This window comes from Falco biarmicus, chromosome Z, assembly GCF_023638135.1.
Source record: "Falco biarmicus isolate bFalBia1 chromosome Z, bFalBia1.pri, whole genome shotgun sequence".
Lineage (NCBI taxonomy): Eukaryota > Metazoa > Chordata > Aves > Falconiformes > Falconidae > Falco > Falco biarmicus.
Genome location: NC_079311.1, coordinates 55,160,924 through 55,179,887, shown reverse-complemented (window position 1 = coordinate 55,179,887; position 18,964 = coordinate 55,160,924). Strand labels below are relative to the sequence as shown.

General features: G+C 39.3%; 1 protein-coding gene across 4 annotated transcripts in view; it reads left to right on the top strand.

Annotated features, from left to right (window-relative positions):
* RIC1 (RIC1 homolog, RAB6A GEF complex partner 1) overlaps window positions 1-13,734 on the top strand; it is a 53,719-nt gene extending 39,985 nt beyond the window's left edge. For all 4 annotated transcript variants that reach the window (XM_056324706.1, XM_056324707.1, XM_056324705.1 and 1 more), the window contains 12 exons: window positions 233-322; window positions 885-1,045; window positions 2,035-2,173; window positions 4,036-4,152; window positions 5,069-5,797; window positions 6,118-6,276; window positions 6,387-6,520; window positions 7,532-7,818; window positions 8,638-8,832; window positions 10,623-10,800; window positions 10,939-11,127; window positions 11,562-13,734. In XM_056324706.1, coding sequence (XP_056180681.1) covers window positions 233-322; window positions 885-1,045; window positions 2,035-2,173; window positions 4,036-4,152; window positions 5,069-5,797; window positions 6,118-6,276; window positions 6,387-6,520; window positions 7,532-7,818; window positions 8,638-8,832; window positions 10,623-10,800; window positions 10,939-11,127; window positions 11,562-11,847 — 2,664 coding nt within the window. In that variant the 3' untranslated portion in view covers window positions 11,848-13,734. The remainder of the gene's footprint in view (window positions 1-232; window positions 323-884; window positions 1,046-2,034; window positions 2,174-4,035; window positions 4,153-5,068; window positions 5,798-6,117; window positions 6,277-6,386; window positions 6,521-7,531; window positions 7,819-8,637; window positions 8,833-10,622; window positions 10,801-10,938; window positions 11,128-11,561) is intronic.
* Window positions 13,735-18,964: the final 5,230 nt, after the last annotated feature.

The window sequence follows — 18,964 nt, the reverse complement described above, 5'->3', positions numbered from 1 at the left end:
CTGTGTTTTGCAAGACAATGTTTGTCCTTCACATATTTTTCTTAGCATTTTAAGAGTTTTTTAAACAATAAAAATTTCACATACATAGATTGTCTTGCCTCTATCAGTAAGGCTTATAGACATAATGTATGGCTTTCAGAAATTACCCATAAAGTGTACGTGTGTGTTTATGTGTGTATAAGTATATAAAAATACATGCATAAATAAAATTTACTTGCTTTTTTCTTTTTAGGAGCAAAATATGATGGTAACAGGTGGCTTAGCGTGGTGGAATGACTTCATTGTTCTTGCATGTTATAATTTAAATGATCATCAGGAAGAGGTGAGCTATGAGTGAATTATGTTTAGAATATCTTTTCTACAGTGTAAAAAGCTTGATACATAGGTGGCTTTTGGTCATGTTCTGTATTAATATGTAGGTAATTCTTTTAGAAAAGTTTATTATTGCTATTAAAAATTATTTTCTGCTGACTGCCATGGCCTTACTATTCTGAAAATTTTGTGATATTTTCGCATGTTAGCATGAAGCCTGTTTCATGAAGCCTGTTTTGATATATCTAGTTACAGTATTTTGAGACACTTTTGTAAGGTTTTAAATTAGATGGGCAGAAGAGCTTTACTTACTCTTTGCTTTTTAAAACTAATGGATAAAACTCCTTCCTTATGATTGTTTTTCAGTATTTAAGATTTGACTGTACTGTTCTTTAACCATTTTGGATGCAATAATATAATGCAATGGATAAAACATTTGATGAAACAAGAACCCAGTAATGTGTCTCACTAGAAATCCTCGACAGCCAATTCACAAAAAAGAAAGCAAGTAAACATGGAGTGACTATTAGTTTGTTGGTAAAACTGTGTTCAAGCGACTCCTTTTCTTGTAGCTGAGAGTCTACCTGCGAACATCTAATCTTGACAATGCATTTGCACACATCACCAAACTGCAAGCAGACACGTTACTACTGAGCATCTTCCGGGACATTGTAATATTGTTCAGAGCAGATTGTTCCATTTGCCTTTACAGTATTGAGAGAAGGCCTGAAGGGTGAGTGTCACTATTTAAATGCTTTTGCAGTAATGTGCTTGTAAATCTGTTCTTAGTCTGGGTAAATTCTTACGATGCTATAAAGGTGTTGGATAACTTGCGGAGTCAGATTTTTAAAATACAGAGAGGTAAGTGTTATCTGTATGCACAAGTGGTAGTTCATGAGTGTTGTCGCTTGCATGTATACAGATACGCACATTAGGTGTGGGAGTAGTGATTGAGATATGCATGTTTCCAGCTGTCTGTACCAGCATCTTCTAGTTGTTAGAAACTTGAAAACTGAGTGTAAATAGAAGATAAAGGTACTAAAAGACAACCACATATTTGAATATTTTTAATAAAAAAATGTTTCTAATGTTAGAAGTAGGAATTGGTGAGAGTGGTGGCAGAGTAGCAAAGATGATGACAGAAAATTTTGGTCAGCAGTAAGGTTGTGGGGAGCTATTTTGGTGCAAAAGTAGCAGCAATATAATCAGGAAGTTAAGAATAGTGAACCTAAGGAGGTGATAAAGATTCCCAGATAGTTTTTTGAAGTACCTAAGCAGGTGGTTTTTCTTACAGTTATGGTATCTTGGCTGCAGCAAGAAGGGACCTTTTTTTGATTTTAGCAGAAAGCAAGCTGTTGATCTGCTTTAAAGGAAAATATTTTCATTGCTTTTGAAATGCAAAGAGCCCTCCCAACAAAATCCAAACCCTGGAATTGTCTTACTGAAGGGTGAATAGAGTCTTATTCTGATGTAGCTGATACTGTCTTCTATCCACTCATACCTGTATTCCCCAAAACTCTCAAGATAAAGTAGCCTAGCTTAGGTTTATTTGGTATCTTTAAATAGATATGTGGGCCTATGGGATTCATGGTTAAAGGATAGTTAGTTATGTTGTTCTGTAGAGTAAACTGGTTGCTTATTTTCATTAGGTTTATGTCAAGATAGTAGTTTTACGTTAAATACTGTTTTAAAATTGCTAAATGTAGTCATCTTTCCTTTCAGTCTTAACCCTACTGCCAGTATCCAAGTTCTTCAAGAAGTGTCCATGTCTCGGTACATTCCTCATCCTTTTCTTGTAGTGTCTGTTACATTGACATCAGTGAGGACAGAGACTGGCATCACCTTGAAGATGCCTCAGCAGGTAACAGATCTATAGCACTCAAAATTCAAAAGAATCTGTGCCTGGATTTGTTAGCTTAGTCCTCAAAGCTTACCTGGCTGATAAATGAATCATAAATCAGTGGTTCTTTTATGTGATAAAATGCAGAACATGCTTTTTGTGATGCTTGTTACATGGACATTGTGTGTGTGAACTGGGGACAGGTGGGCGGAAATAAAATCCAAACTGTCCTATTTCATATCTTCTTGTGTCATCTTGTAAAGTTTGGGGCCAAATCTTGGAGGACAAGTTAAACTTAACTGTGTCAATGGCATGTTTCTCTGTTGTGTATTGAAAGCTGAACACCAGAGCAATCCATTGCATTAGGAGATGCCTTTCTGGCAGCAACAGGTCCATTACTCAAAGAATAAACAAAAAAGAGGAAAAGATAATGACCCTATAAGGTTACTTCTAGTCAATTTCCTACTACAGTAAAATAAAGTGAGATAATCTCTCCCACTAGTTACATCAGGAGATAGGCCAACAGCCAAACAATGACTAAGGTGTGAAGGGGAATCCCTGTCTTAATGTCTTAACTCCAGAAATTATTTAGTCCACTGAAAGCACAGTGCAAGGAGAACTTGGATTTTTGTTGTCTGTGCTTTAAACAAATTAAGCTTAACTATTGGGATAGCTGCAGTATGAATCATACTTTTTCATCAGAGCAGCTACCTTAAGATCATTTAGAAGTTGTGTCATCTGTGAGGCAGGCCTGTAGACATGTGAATGTACATATTTTTCCACGTACCAAAGCCACTGGCAGATATGAAAGCAGTGGCATGGATGTAAAATGAGGTTTCTGCTTGCTTCCTTCAGTTCATTCTAATTTAGTGTCCCATAAAATTGAACATCTGTCCTGAGACTTTGATATGATCTTAGGCAAGGGCATGAAAAACAATATACTTGTGGTTTTCTAGTCCATCTTGCCTTATTCCTGAACTACCTGAACTATGGTGTTTCCTAGTGTTAAGAAAAAGCTACTGGAACTTTTTAGAACACTAGTACTATTTTAAATTTAGTTTCAGACTGAACAAATATTACCCCTTTTCTTTCTAAGAGCCCATATCTTCAAACTTTGTCAATCTTCCTGATCAAAAGAAAAGTATTGATGTTAGCACTGAGTATGACACTGCACTGTAGGCAGAGCAATGTGTCTGACTTAGCAGAGTGTCTCAGCTTTTTCAGTGATGTTACTTGTTAGTGTCCTTAACCCCTGATGCTGCCAATTTACCATACAGGCCCTCTACCCATGTATTTTAAAACTAAACTTCATGCACAGTGTGGTATTAGCTCCAGTGGCTTGGTTTGAAGTTAACACGTAACAGTTCTGAAATAAATCTTTAGAAAGAATACTTTGCTTCCTTGATATGTCTAATAAGAAAAATTTTTCTGTAACTGCAGCTTTTAAAAATTCAAGATGCTGTACAAGTGTGGCTAGACCCTTTTTGGCTTGTCTGCCAGTGTTAGTCTTTGCAGTCAGATACTGGCTGCCATGTAGTGGTGATACTGATAAGAATCCAGAGCTTTATTTTTCTTCAAATACTGGTGGCTTGGCATAGCTGGAAAAAGCCTATATCAGATAAACACATGGAATGAGTCTGGTGAAAAAGAAACCTTGCAGTATTTACTCTTTTGCATGAGAACTGCTTAAGTGAATCTATCTGTAGGTATTTAGTTCTACGTGATTTTCCCAAGTCCTTCTGCTTTGAATTTGGTTGCTAGTCATCTCTGTACGACAGTGCAGTTAATTTACTCTTATTATGCTGGGTTTGTATTGTGGTTATGAGTAAAATGATGCGTTCAAAAGGCTTAAAATACTTTGCATAATACTCTTTTATCCTTAGGCTTGTGAGGCTGAAAGTATTATGCTAAATTTAGCAGGACAACTCATCATGTTGCAAAGGGATCGATCTGGACCCCAGATACGAGATAAGGATAATAACCCTAATCAAAGGAAGCATGTGAGTAAATATCTGTGGAATATTGTATGGCTTCAAAGATGTTGTCAGTGACTGCAGAAGTTGTGGAATGGAGTGGTCCAGGCATAAAGAAAAGATGTCTATAATGCAAGGCAGTGTTTGTACACTTACAGGCTGAATTGTGAGCTGGAAGTAACTCATTACTCCCATTATATTTTTTTTTTCTCTAAGAATCTGTGAAATGTTACTACTTAATTGTGTAAATATCTAACTGAAATATTTAATACTGGTGTTTACTACTTGTATTGCATTGAAAAATATGAATTTTAAGAATAAAATTCCTGTGCAAAATCTGGTATGCACTAATGACAGAAAATCTCCAGTCTGTCTAAAACTAGTATCTATGTTTATGGAACATTATCATCTGTTCAGAGTATCTTTTTACAAAGTTCGTAAAAACAACAGTAAGAGAAATCAATGACTGAACTTTTCAGTTTTTCTGTGCTGACAAAAACCATTTCTACATGAAACAAGCACTTTGGAAGAGTGAAATCTGTAAAGTTTAGATGAATAATTGTTTGCAGCTCAGTAAAACACTAGCAAATACGGTGTTTGTAGTAATTTTGTCAGTTCTAGATTAGACTCGTGGGCTAACTGAAGAAGCAGAGAGCAGGTTTTATTTTTCTCCCTTATTCTCACACCTCTGGCTTCTTGACTAAGTATAAGGAGGTTAAATAAGTAAAAGAAATGTCTTTTGAGTTAATGTAAGTAAAAAGTAGTGTTGTCCCAGGTGCTAGGGTGTAGTTAAGCAGATTTGTTTCTTCTCTGTTAGAAGAATTAACTTGTTTGAAAAGAGTAGTTCATAGCTGAAAAAAGAGTTCTCGTGGAGAGGGTAAAAGGAAAAAAAAAGGAATAATGAAGAATTCTGATTTTTCTTTTTTTCTTTCTTTTAAAATAGCTGCCTTTTTGTGCTCCAGTTGTCCTAGCCCAGTCTGTTGAAAATGTATGGACTACTTGCAGGATCAACAAACAGAAACGCCACTTACTGGAGGCTCTGTGGCTCAGCTGTGGTGGGGCAGGTATGAAAGTCTGGCTTCCCCTGTTTCCCAGAGATCATCGAAAACCGCATTCCTTTCTGTCAAGACGGATCATGCTGCCTTTCCACATCAACATATACCCATTGGCTGTTTTGTTTGAAGATGCCTTGGTTCTTGGTGCTGTTAATGACACTGTGCTCTATGACTGTTTATACACTCAAACCAGTGCTAGAGAACACTTAGAGGTTCTCTTTCCTTTCTCCATTGTTGAGAGAACCTCTCAGATCTACCTCCATCACATTTTACGCCAGCTCTTGGTTAGGAACCTCGGTGAACAAGCCTTGCTTTTGGCCCACTCCTGTGCCACGTTACCATACTTTTCTCATGTACTAGAACTGATGCTTCATGAAGTGCTGGAAGAAGAAGCTACCTCGCGGGAACCCATTCCCGACCCACTGCTTCCCACTGTGGCGAAGTTCATTACAGAGTTCCCCCTCTTCCTGCAGACAGTTGTTCATTGTGCTAGGAAGACAGAATATGCCCTGTGGAATTACCTGTTTGCTGCTGTTGGAAACCCAAAGGACTTATTTGAGGAGTGCTTAATGGCCCAGGATTTGGACACAGCTGCCTCTTATCTTATTATCCTACAGGTAATGGTACTTACATATTGCAAGAGAAGTGATATTTTCTAGTGTAGTATTTTAAAAATATTGTCATACCGAAGTTAAGACATGTTAAAACAAATCACTTTTAACAGTTTTCTGTTGAGCTTATGTCCAGTTGTGAAGGGGGGGAATATCATGCAATGTAAGTAGTTAGTTTACTGTTATAAAAAGGAATATAATAGCTTGAAATATGCTGCTTCTAATCTCTGGTATATTTGACTGTGACATGGTGTGGTTTGACTTAATAGGATTTTTGTTGCTTGATAGCAAAAGCAAGTAACTTAATTATGTTTTGTTACTTGCAGAATATGGAAGTTCCAGCAGTTAGCAGACAACATGCTACTCTCCTATTTAATACTGCCTTAGAGCAGGGAAAGTGGGATCTTTGTCGTCATATGATCAGATTTCTTAAAGCCATTGGTTCTGGAGAAACAGAGACACCTCCAGCTACACCAACAACTCAGGTTTGTAATGAGAACAGCAAATACTATGCATCAAACCTTTTATGATTAATCTTGCTACTATATAGCATGTTTGCTCCTTTGACTGTATGTTTTGGTTTTCTTGGTTTTAGGAACCTAGTTCAAGTAGTGGCTTTGAGTTCTTCAGACATCGCAGCATTAGTTTATCCCAATCAGCAGAGAATCTTCATGGCAAGTTTAATTTGACAAAGACACTGAGTATGCCCTCTGGCCCATCTGGAAAAAGGTAATTGGTAGTAATACCTTCTTCCTGGCTTTGTTAGGTACTAACTTTCTCACCAATTTAAGTTATAGGAGAACATTATATGAGAGTTAGATTTGTCATAGTCTCCCTCCACATCCCTCTGCATGTGTCTCTTCCCGACTGTCAAAATGTCTGTGCCTCTCTCTTACGTTCTTGGGAGGATATTTTCTCACACATGTAAATACACATGTGTGTGTTTGTATGTACACATACACAGGCACACCTAGGTAGATACTGCTGACCAAAAACCTCTGAATCCACTGGATGTGTATGTAGTAGTTTAAATAGCTAGCAAGACCATGCCTTATATCAGAATGATCTGTTTTGCTAAAAGGTAAGTCTTGAACAGCTCACAGTACTGCAGCGTCATAGCATACTTTGCACTGTGATACTGTGCACATCTTGATCTAGCAGTATGTTGCCAAGCCATAAATAGAGCCTTTACCCCTTGGGGTGAATCCCGCTTAAACTGCTGTGTACAGAATACTTATTGATCTGTATTAGTGTTCAGAAGCAGCACTGAGCTGGGATTCGTTGTTGTCTTGGTTTCACTTTTTTGCCCATGTAAGACTTTCAGAACAATCTCAGTAGAAATTCAGATGCTTCTATTTAGTGATTTTCCATAGAGAGTACAATCTTAAGAGTTTTGATAAGCATTAGTCTAGGACCTTTCCTGACTTGTTCTCTAAACCTGTTTTCTCAGAAGTCACTTTGCAATGGCATCTGCCTTTTACCTCTCCTTTACTTTTTTCTGCGTTGCTGAGAGTTTAATATTCTATGGACACTGCTGCTGTTGTAATGTCCTGCCCTTATTTCACTTACCTGTTGAGACAATGGGATCTTTCAGAGAACATAAATAGCAAGGAACAGTGGAAACTGCTTTTATTGGTGTATAGAAAGCTCCCACTACCTAATGTACTGTGGTTGTGGTCAACAGCCATTATGACTCAGTTTTACCAGTCTTAATGTCCCTGTTCTCTGCTCTGTCTGTAGGTGGAGTAAAGACAGCGACTGTGCTGAGAACATGTACATCGACATGATGCTCTGGCGGCATGCTCGGCATCTGCTAGAAGAAATCAAGCTGAAAGACCTGGGCTGCTTTGCTGCACAGTTAGGCTTTGAGCTGATCGGGTGGCTGTGCAAGGAGCGAGCCAGAGCTGCCCGTGTGGAGGATTTTGTGTTTGCTTTGAAAAAGCTGCACAAGGATTTCCTCTGGCCATTTCCAGTCATACCGGCTTCCTCCATTAATTCACCTTTCAAGAATGGAAAGTACAAGACAGGTGCTGTAATGTCTGAGTTGATTTGGAATAAGTTTTCCTTCTGCTGTCCTGTACCCATCAGTCTGAGTATGTCCTTCACATCAGTTCAACCAAGCAAAGAACAGGCTGAGGCTTTTTGGACAGGTTGAGGCTTGTCACCTTCACAGCTTTCTCCCACAGAGTGTGTTTTTTGAAGGGATTCTGTTTAGCACGAACAGCATCTCTTGTGTAGTCTGATTACACTACTGTTTCTGTTGAGGTTTCTTGCTTTCTCAGGTGCACTGAACTGGGTATCACTTGTGCAGATGTTGAGTTGAACGTGGATATTGCTCTGTGATGGAAATTCTGCTACAGAAATCTACTAAAATCAACATTCTTACATAGTTTTTAGATTAGGTTTTGATGAACTTTTTAAAATTTAAAAAAATAATGTTTCTAATATTTGAAATTTGCTTTATGTTGAAAGGTAGGAATTTTGACTACTTGCTGTAAGCCTCTGTTGTATTATTAATCTCCTAGCTCGCTGGTTTACCTTCTTATGGCAAAGTTGACACTAGCTGCCAAGTCTTCCTCTTGGTAGTAGCAGCACTGTTATTTAGTTCTATTGATGCTAACCCTTTACCAACTGATATTTCTTTTATGCCAGTGCATAAAAAGTTGATCAGAAATTCTTGAAGGACCTAAACTTGGTGCATTCCCTTGCTTTTGGTGATCCCTCAGCAAACTAATTGAATACTGACTTAGATACGAGTTTTAGCTTCCTGAAATGCCTGGAGAGAGGTTTCCAAATTTCATGATTACATGACTTCTTTTTGATGGGTTCTTGGGGTTTTTTTTCAGCTGTGGGGGAGCAGCTGCTAAAATCTCAGTCTGCAGACACCTTCGTAAACATGGAAATGGACACAGGGGTTTCAAACACACCTCGGAGTCGCAGCTGGCTTGGCACTATCGGCTCCTCTCAGAGGGAGATTGACAACGTTTCATCCCATGGACCACACATGCAAGATGCATTCCTTTCTCCTTTGCTAAGCAAAGGTTAGTCACTCTTCCTTCTGTCTGCTCATTGCAAAAATGCACCTGGAAGTACACACACCTTGGTATTTGCATGCCACTGCTCTATTGTTGCTTCTCAACTGCTGATAACCGTAATGGGGGTGGGGGTGGGTCGCAGGAAGAGGACTTGTTGAAAAGTGAACAGAAATTTTTACAACAGAAAGATAATGCCCATGTCATACATCTTTATGTACTTTGAGTATGAAATTGATACTTGCTGAAGTTCCTGTCTATGGTGGTAACTCAAAATTTAGTACTTTTACAGTCTGGCTGAGAAGAGTGTTCTAAGTTTTTTCTATCTTTGTCTCTTGCTCAGGTCAGCCTTTTCCACGAGTTGGCACTGTTCTAATGCATGAACGTTTTGCTTTTGGATTTCTTTAGAAAGTTATGAGATAAATTCTTCATTGAGAAAGTTGAGAAAACGACAGTCCCATATAGTTTTCTTTTTCCCTTATGGCTTTGCTTAAATCACTTTTCTAAAAGCTCAAATGATTAACAGTTTAGGAAGATACAAAGGGGAATATTAATCTGTATGCATCTTTTCTGACCACAGAGGAACATTTTCAGCAGTGTCTAGATCATCTAATTTCCACTTTATTAGGCGAACGGCTTAAGTACCTAAGTGTGAACCACAATTTCCCTGAGATGCTTGTGCCTCCTGTGACAGTCAGAGCTGCTATTAAAAAGTGAAGGAAGAGTGAGGTTCTGTCCCTGTGCTTGGGCACTGCCTTGTTCTATTTTCACTCCTGTTTCTCATGTTTATTACTTCTGGAGACTGCAGGAATGCATTAGGTTTAAATAAATTTGTTACAGAACTCTCCAAAAAAATGGAGAAAATTTATTTCTCTTTTCGTTGCACTATTTTGTCCTGCCACTACTGCTGTTCCTATAAACAAGTATCTCATGTTTTTTTCTAAGATGGGTGAAGACCTTTGAGTTCAGTGGACATTTTGAAGCAGTTTATCCTAAAGTTAAAACTAAATTAATAGTCTTTAAAATGTTACAAGCTGAATTCTAATAATAATAACTTCGTAAATAAATAAGCCAGCAGTGGCATTCATGGGCAAGAAGCTAATAAAATTACTTTCTGGCTTTGTAAACATGTTCCACAGAAAAGTTGCATCTACTTTAATATGGCAGCTGTTCTGGAGGGTAGGTGCCCTCATGACTTCACTATGACTTCATAACTCACCACTGTAATGGTTTTCACTTTGCTGTTACTGTTCTTGTGAAAATTCTGTGGCTGCATCTACTCTTCACGTTTTTAGTAGAAACACCTCTTCTTGAAATTAGTGCAGGTAAATATTTACATTACCAAGCATTCAGAATGCTCAGAGTTTTGTATGAAGAAAAGAAGTTGCTATTCCACCTTTGTTTTTTAAAAAAGTTAAAGGTTAAGAAGGTGGTATCTTTAGACAGACTGCAACCCTTCCTGCAGACATAAGACTATAGTATGTAAGAGGCTGTCGCTGTGCCCTGACAGTGGTTGCCAACATATCTGTAGGATCCCTTATTGATACTATTCTGCAGAATTATTTTTATTTGATAGAAAAACTACTGCATTCCTGCAGTAATTGTTCTACCATATAGTGTGACAAGAAGAATGCTGAAGTGGGATGGACAGTGTATGCCCGTAGTACCTTATGAGCACTGTGAGCAAAGCAGTACTGTGTAATTTGTTTATTTCTGTAGGAAGTGGTAGTTCTGAAATTCTGAGTCTCATGGAAGTAAGCAGTTTCTTTTTCCCTTATGTTTCTGAGTGTTTTTGATAGGTGATGAATGCAGCATTGGTTCAGCAACAGACCTGACGGAAACAAGTTCTGTGGTGGATGGTGACTGGACCATGGTGGATGAAAACTTCTCCAGTTTAAGTTTAACTCAGTCAGAGCTTGAACATCTCTCTTTGGAACTGGCTAGTAAAGGGCCGCACAAGTCACAGGTCCAGCTGCGGTAGGTAACATAATCTTTGTATTTGAAACTAAAAATTACTAGTATGCAGCATTAGGAGAAAAAAACAGTCTACAGAATCACACTGGGATTTTGTCTTCTGAGTGCAAAAAGTAGTAAGTAGACTGTTTCTCTCTCTAGGTACTTGCTACATATCTTCATGGAAGCAGGATGTCTGGATTGGTGTATTATCATAGGCCTTATCCTCAGAGAATCTTCAGTGATCAACCAGGTTTTCAGCATAATGCAATCCTCTGATATTGATGGAGAAATCTGTCAGAATATCAAGACTGGCCTACATGCTGTTGACAAATGGGCTTCTACAGATTGGTAAGTGTTATTTTCCATGTCATTTTCATTCCAGTTGTAGATAATTAGTTGCCTGAAAAATAACTTTGAGTTATCTCGGCTCTAGCTGAAACAGTTACTTAAAAGCACTTTTACAGGAAATTTCAGGACAGTCACTTAATACAGTTGTGAACAAACTGGAGGGAGTGGGGGTGCTGGGGGGGTGGGGGCGGAACAAACAACAAATTAAACCCCAAACAACAGTGTCCCCAACTTTGTTTGATTTCCCCAACATAATTTGTTTGATTATAGTTGCCTTTTTCCCTCTATTTAAAAGAAAAAAAATTGTACAGGAAGGATTATAGAAGATAATTATTTATAGCAAACATCTCCCAGGAAAAGCTGCTTTTCGGGCATATGACAGAAGTACGCTTTTTGTAATTGACTCATGGTGTTCTATACCATTATTTTCCTAGCCCTGGGTACAAGCCATTTCTGAATAGCATCAAACCACAGATCCAGAAACTAAGTGAAATAGTAGAAGAGCAAGTACAGCCTGAAGCTTTTCAGCCAGTGAATCTTTCTAAGGTTACTGAACAAGCAAACCCCAGAGCTGAGGAAAGCAGGACGTCTTCTAGCCATGGCACTAATCCTCAGAGTGATGCTGGGAGCAGCAATGCAAGCAGGCATGAAGAGGACAAATCTAAGACAGAGGATGAGGATTCATTCCAAGAAGGCAGTTATGACTGTATTGTGTCTTAAGTGGAAGATTAATTACTTCCCAAGCATCAGGTGTGAAAGGAAGCAAACCAGCTCTTAGACATGCTTCCATGTTTTAGATTTGAACTCTTTATTTTTTTAATATTTCAATCTTTGAAATCTTTAGTGGGGATAACTAAGCAGCAGTTTCATCTAATAATTTCAAAAAGAGGCAAGATTTTTTTTTATGCAATCTTCAGACTAGCTTGTAGCTGTTAATACTTTAATAGTGTTGAGAGACAGCGAATACATATGGAGACAGGTTCAACTAATATTCATCAGTACCTTTACATCACCAACACATGTTCTGACGAAACTACTTATCTCTTGCTTGAGTTTAAAAGGCAAAGAGGGGATTAAATTTAAGAACTGTTATCCTTCGCAGCTTGCCTGCCTAAAAAAATGTCTGATCAATGCAGTTCAGATTGGTTTGATATCAATATTTTGTATTAAAGGACTGTAAAATATATTGTATGTTTTTGTGAATACTCTTGTACAAATACTCGAGGTTGTACCGTATTTGAAGGTACTTAGATGTATTGTGCATGTTTCTAGATGACTAGTAAAGCAGAGTTGCACTTCTTACTGGATGAGGCATATTTTACTGACCTAACATTGACACAAGGTGGCTTGACTGTTTTTTACTGCCACTTACAGATCTTGTAGTTGGGTTTAAGGGATTGCTGAAGGTTATTTATTTCATTGTAAATTCTTTTCTGAAAAATGAATTTTTAAAATGTAAATATCATCATATACTCTTGCTATGGAAAATTAGTTTAACAGCTCATACTTAAACATTTTTCAAACATTTTATAATATGCATACTTGTAACTAAGACATATTTAACTTTCATACAATGTTATGGAAAGATGGCTGCAGAAGTCTGTTGCTTTGAGGTACTTATTTTTTCTAGCTGCTGTCCCTATGTAATAACTACCTGTAACAGTATTAATTTAGATATTAGCTTGTTTGTACTGTGCAATCTGAAAAATGCAACATTACTCATTTTATACAAAATAAACTAGTTTATTTTTTATAACATCACTTGATTACTGACATGGACCAAACTAGTCATCATAGGGTAGTTACAGCATTTGTTGCTTTTCTAGTGTAGTTACTAATTGCACATCCATTTAAACTCTGAAAATTAAGAATATTCACAATTAAGTTGAAATAAATGGTGGTATAATCATGTTTATTTTCTTTGTAGATAAGATCAAGTGCTTTAAAATGTACAAATATTAAACTGTTGCTTTAGAACGGCTTTACTAAGCCAATACAACCAGTACAAGTGCAATAATTGCAAGTATTACTTTGAAAGCTGGGGATTTTAGTGAATGCAGCTTGAATTTCCATTTAAGAGTTGAAATTAATATTGAAGTTACAGTAAAGAAGTCTGGTTCAAGAGTCCCAGCATTAAGCTTAGTCTGCATTGTAGCTACTGGTTACAGATAATGTCTATCATACCTACATGCCTGTTGTGATCTGTCGTCAAAATCCATTATTGTTATAAGGGGATACTTAAAGCTTTTTTATGATAAAAAACCTGCTTAATCTATGTTAAAAGAAATAAAAACTGTGCTTCAAGTTAATATTTTTCTGTGGTTCTGTGGTAACAATGTAAGTCAAGCCCATCATCAGCTTTCTGCTGATCAGGTTTGGGTCTGTACAAGTGAAAACATGTATTAACTGATATACTAACATTCTTAATATTAGTATCTTACTATTGTGCTACTGTTGTTTAGCAGTAAAATCTTTCTAGTTGTGAAATTTTAGAAGTTTGTACTTCTTTAGTAGTGATTATCTCTATGCAAATCCTATGTGCTAATTTTGTATTTCAATTTCACTGCTGTTATACCTGTAATTAAAAGACAACTGTATTCAACTTTACTTGAAGTTACTCCTGTGGAAAATAACTATTTCTGACTTCAACCCATTGACAGTAAGTTACCAAAATTCAACCAAGTAGTCTCAGAGAAAGAAAGCTGTCAAAGAAACTACCTGATGAAGATTTTTTAAATTTTTTTACATCAGACGCCTATGGCCTGTTTTACAGGATGAAGGCATTGAATTTCCAAGTTAAAATTACCTTATTAGTGCATCTTTGAAGTTACAAGCAGCTGCTTTGAAAAGAGGTGTATTGGGTTTAGGTGGCAAGGGTGTGGTAGCAAGGGTGCTGCAGGGGTGGCCTTGGTGAGTAGGGGTGGCCTTGGTGAGTAGAGCTGCCCATGGCAGCCACAGCCGGTCCCAACAGACCCACCATGGGCACAGCTGAGCCTGTCAGCCAAGCTGGTGCTGCCTCTCTGTAATATCTTTAACAAGGGGTAAAAGTATTGCATTTGGTAGCAATAGTACTATCATTTGACAAAATCACTGTGTCTTGGTCCGCTTGATATTGCATGAAGAGACGTCCATTCCTTCCAAGGGCTCTCCACAAGGTCGCTCCTGGTGAAAACATCAGGTTAACTACCTGACAAGGTTTATTCACTTCGCAGGTATTGTTGCTTTGTGTTCATAAGTGGGTACTATTTCTCCACCACCAGCTTGTGGTCATTGTATTAGTCATTCCTGGATAGCTTCCTGGGGTAATGGTATTGCCCAAATGGACCATAAGACATAGGACAAGATTCATGATTCAAAACAGGTAGTTCTGTAAAAGATGGAGCTAAAAGGTCATGATCCTGTTCCTAAAGAAAACATCTGTTAGCAGGGACATAATTCCCATTCAAATTCCTATGTCTTCCAGGTCATTTCATACAAAGGAGCAAGAATTTGCCCTAAACATGGAGTATGCTGTCTCCAAAATCCAAATAATCCAATAACTCTTTGTGCATTGGTTTTATTTTATGGTGTTGCAAAATCCAAATTTTTCTGCCTGGCTTCTGGCAGTATTTCTTTGTGTCGACGATGCCACTGTATCCCTAAAAACTTCACTGCCTGAGCTGGTCCCTGACTTTGCTTGGATTAATCTGCCATCCTTTGTTTTTCATATGCTGAATTAACAATTCTAATTGATCTTGCACCTCTTTGCTCACTTTCTCCCTGAATCATAATGTCAATATAGCATACTGTCTGTATGGTGGCTGGCGGCGTCAACAAATGCAGACACTCAGCCACTGTCCGGTGACAAATGGTAGGGCTGTGTACCCACCCTTGAGGCAGATGGGTAAAAGTACACTGTCTGCCTTGCCCAGTACAGGCGAGTTGTTCCCAGTGCTCCTCGGCGCTGGGTATTGTAAAGAAAGCTTTAGCCACATGAATTGCTGCATACCAGGTTCCTGGATGTTGTTGCACCTTTTCAATCAAAGTGACAGTATCTGGCACTGTGGCTGTTAACAGCGGAGCGTATTTAGCTGCCTGTAACCCACGGTCATTCACCAGGTCTCATCGCTTTTCTTCACCGGCCACACTGGATTATTCCAGGCAGCAGTGGTCGGTTTTAAAATGCCTGTCTCTAACAGATCCTTTATTGATGAAATTTCCTCATGTCCTCTGGGATTCTGTATTGTTTTGTTGTAACAACTTTCATTGCAGAAGGAATCTGTCTCTGGGACATTTTTACTTTTCCTACAAGTACAGGTGTAGCCATAATATATAGCTTTACTCCAAACTGATACTGTCGGTCTTGTAAATGCAATTTAACCCTTTTTAAATACCAATTCCAATAATATATTTGGGGATTAGGACAATTGTAACCAGACAGGTTCTTTTTGGAAAATTTCCTATTTTCATTTCAATTTTAGTTTGAACAGCTTCGGACCTTTAAATCACTCTGCATTTCTGTAAATTAAAGAGGCCTCTGCTCCTGAATCTACAAGGGCTCTGACTTGTTGGGGGAATTGAGTCTTCCAATAAATTTGCAGCTCCACATGTGGGTGACTGTCTTTCTTAACCTACCTTTGTATTGGAGCTTGGCCCTCTTTTCATTCCATCTTTTAACTCTTCAAATTACTGAAGGAAGGTTTTGACATCGCGCCAGGGATGTGGCTCGTCAAACTGTCCCCAGTCCTCCCTGTGCCCTGGAAAGTGTGACTCTCCAGTGGGGGCCCTCTGCTGGGGTGTGGGGACCCCCTCCAGGTCCGCAGGGTGGGGCAGAAGGCTGAGCTGCATCCTTGGGCGATTCTGCAAACCTCTGCCGGCTATGGCTATTTACTTACTTGATTTATTTCCTCCTCTGTTTAAATAACCTCCACATCTCATTTGTAGGAATTCCATCAATCTTATCTTGACATCTTTTAACAAAGCAGCGAACATTTCTTTCTGTGAGATTCTATTATTTTCAGCTTTATTATTTTCATTTCTATTACCATGCCCTGTGTTTTGCATCAGATCCCATTCCCCTAAATCTCCCAATTGTTGTACCTTCCCAATTACTTCTTCTATGGGGCTCCCTGTCTCATTTATTAAAAAGTGTCATGATGACATTGTTATATGCAGGCAGAGCAATTTTAATGCTATTATTCCTAACAGGTGCAGTTAACCCAGCCTGTATCATCGTGCCGACGTCTCCTATGAAGGCAGCAATTTTCATCCCTTCCTCTTTGAGACACTGTATGCACTCTTTTAATCTCCTCCTGGCCAGTCCCCTTCCGTTGGGGTATTTGCAGTTGCAACCTGCAGCTGCGAAGGCGAACAAATAAATATCTCCCTCATCATGAATTTGAAAAACATCTTGCACAAAAGAATCAGAACTTGATGTTACAAACTTCTTACTATCTACAGCATCCAATGCAATTCCTGACGCTCCTAAATCATACGGCTGCACCATCCAAGTGAGCAAAGATTCCCTTGATTTCTGCCAGAATCGCTGTCATATCATTAATTTCATGCTGAGTATAATCCTCAATTACATCATGTCTCACTTGCCATCCATCTGGCCCCGATTCTAATTTTCTTCTGTAGTGATGAGTTTTATCTCTACAACCTCAGAAACAAACTCTCCCCCTACACTCACATCTGAATCAGTTGACTCCATGTATCACCGTCCCACTCGTCAGGATCCCACCGTGTTCCTGCCTCAGCAGTAACTGCACATCTTTTCCCTTTTCACTCTACGCCACCATTTACAATACTTACCACTGAGCAACCCGAACCCTTCTCAGCCACAGTCTGGTAAGCATCCAACTTGTATTCAACGAACAATTCTGGCACTGCAACAGGACCACCTTACTTTACAAATTACGTATTGCTCTGACTCCACTTTCTCTACACAAATCTGCTCCTGCTGCTGATGCTGTTTCCTCTAAGCCGTTAGCAAATTCCATCCACAACGCCCTAACGCAGCCACTCCCTTCCCTTTTCCAACAGGTACCTTTTGCACACGTTTTACCACATCAAGGGGTTCTGCTTCTCCCAAGCATGCATCCCAACTTTCACAAAGTCCAGCACAACAAGACCACTTGGTGGCTAAAATACAAGTAAGGCATGTGTTCCTACCTGGGAGTATCAATCGTCACACTAGCGACAGTTGAACTTGCCTCTTTTTTATTAAATACAGACATTTTAACTTTGTATCCTGTCTGTGAGCCTGGCTTGTGTTTTGCTGACTGACTGAGTACCAAGAAAAAATGGATTCCAAATAAAATATAACAATAAATCTTGTTTATTATATTACAATATAATAAAGTAAAATATCATGCAATATGATAAAAGGAAACAGTACTGGTTATTACACACAATATGATAGAAGAGCAATAGGAGCGATGCACCAAATTGTGACTGTAAAGCATTACGGTGATTAAGAAAAGGATACATCACCAATTACCACCTTAATAACATCATCCAAGCCCACGCTTCAGCTGGGAAACCCCACTGCCACTGGTGCCCGGAGTATCTCAGTAACTGGGAAGTTCCTACACGGTGCCTCCACCCATAGGTGAGGCTTCTGGCCCAGTCCCAGAGCTTGCCTGCCTTTATACTTTGTGAAAACAAAACCAGCTTACATACCTAGTGTATGCAAGGTTTTAAAGTTTGTGCCACATGCAGATCTCATGGTCCATAAGGTCCACACGCACCAATGATGCTGGCCAGATGTCCGAGCATGGTTGAGTTACTGTCACAACACAGCTGCACACCGTATTTGTTGTCTGGGTGGTCCCGCATGCATCCTGCCTGCGCAGGGGGCCTGGGACAAGCACCACCTGTCTGACTCACTAAATGTGATTTGTAGTTGTCCTTGAGCTCACTGCCCGAGTTAAACAGTCCTGATTACATGCATGATCAAAGACTTCTTCATAAGCAGTAATCAATCATTATTTAATAAACTTTCACCACACCAGTCCACAAAGGAGAAGCAGGAGTCTCTGCTCCAGGCACTGGATCCCCTGCAGCCTGTGTCTCCATACAAGTGAACACGTATGTTAACTGATACACTAATGCTCTTAATATTAGTACCCTCCTACTGTGGTTTAGCAGTTACATCTTTTTAGACCATGGTGAAGCAGGTTGTTCCCCCGCATCCCACTGTGGAGCACACCGGAGCAGACAACCACACCGCAGCCTGTGCAGGACCACACGACAGAGGGGTGGATGAGCCCTGCAGGAAGCTGCAGCCCATGGAGAGTTCGTGCAGGAGCCGGTTTTCTGGCAGGAGCTGTGGCTCACGGGGGTTGCAGTCTGCAACAGTCCGTTCCTGAAAGACTGCCCCATCAAGAGGAGGATCCTCTTGAACTGCTGCAGCAGTTCATGAGAGACTCTATCCCGTGGGAGGGACACCATGCTGGAGCCAGGGAATAGTGTGAGGGGAGAGGAGCTGCTACAGACACCATGACCTGACCCTCAACTGGCCATCCCTGATCCCTCCGCACCGTTGTGGTAGAGGAGGCAGAAGAGTAAAGTTGAGTCTGGGTAGAAAAGGGACGTTGGGGGAAGGCGGTTTTTATTTTTTTCTTTGTTGCTATCCCACTTTAATTGGCAATAAATTAATCTTCCTCAAGGCCAGTTTGTTGTGCCTGTTACGCTAACTGTCTCAACTCAGAAGCTTTTTCGTCTTATTTTCTCCTCCAGCCCTGGTGAGGAGAGGGCATGAATGGCGCAGTTTGGTGGGCAACTGACAGCCAGCCAAGGTTAACCCATCACAGAAGGTTTATTCATCATGCGCTATTATTTCAATCTAATCATA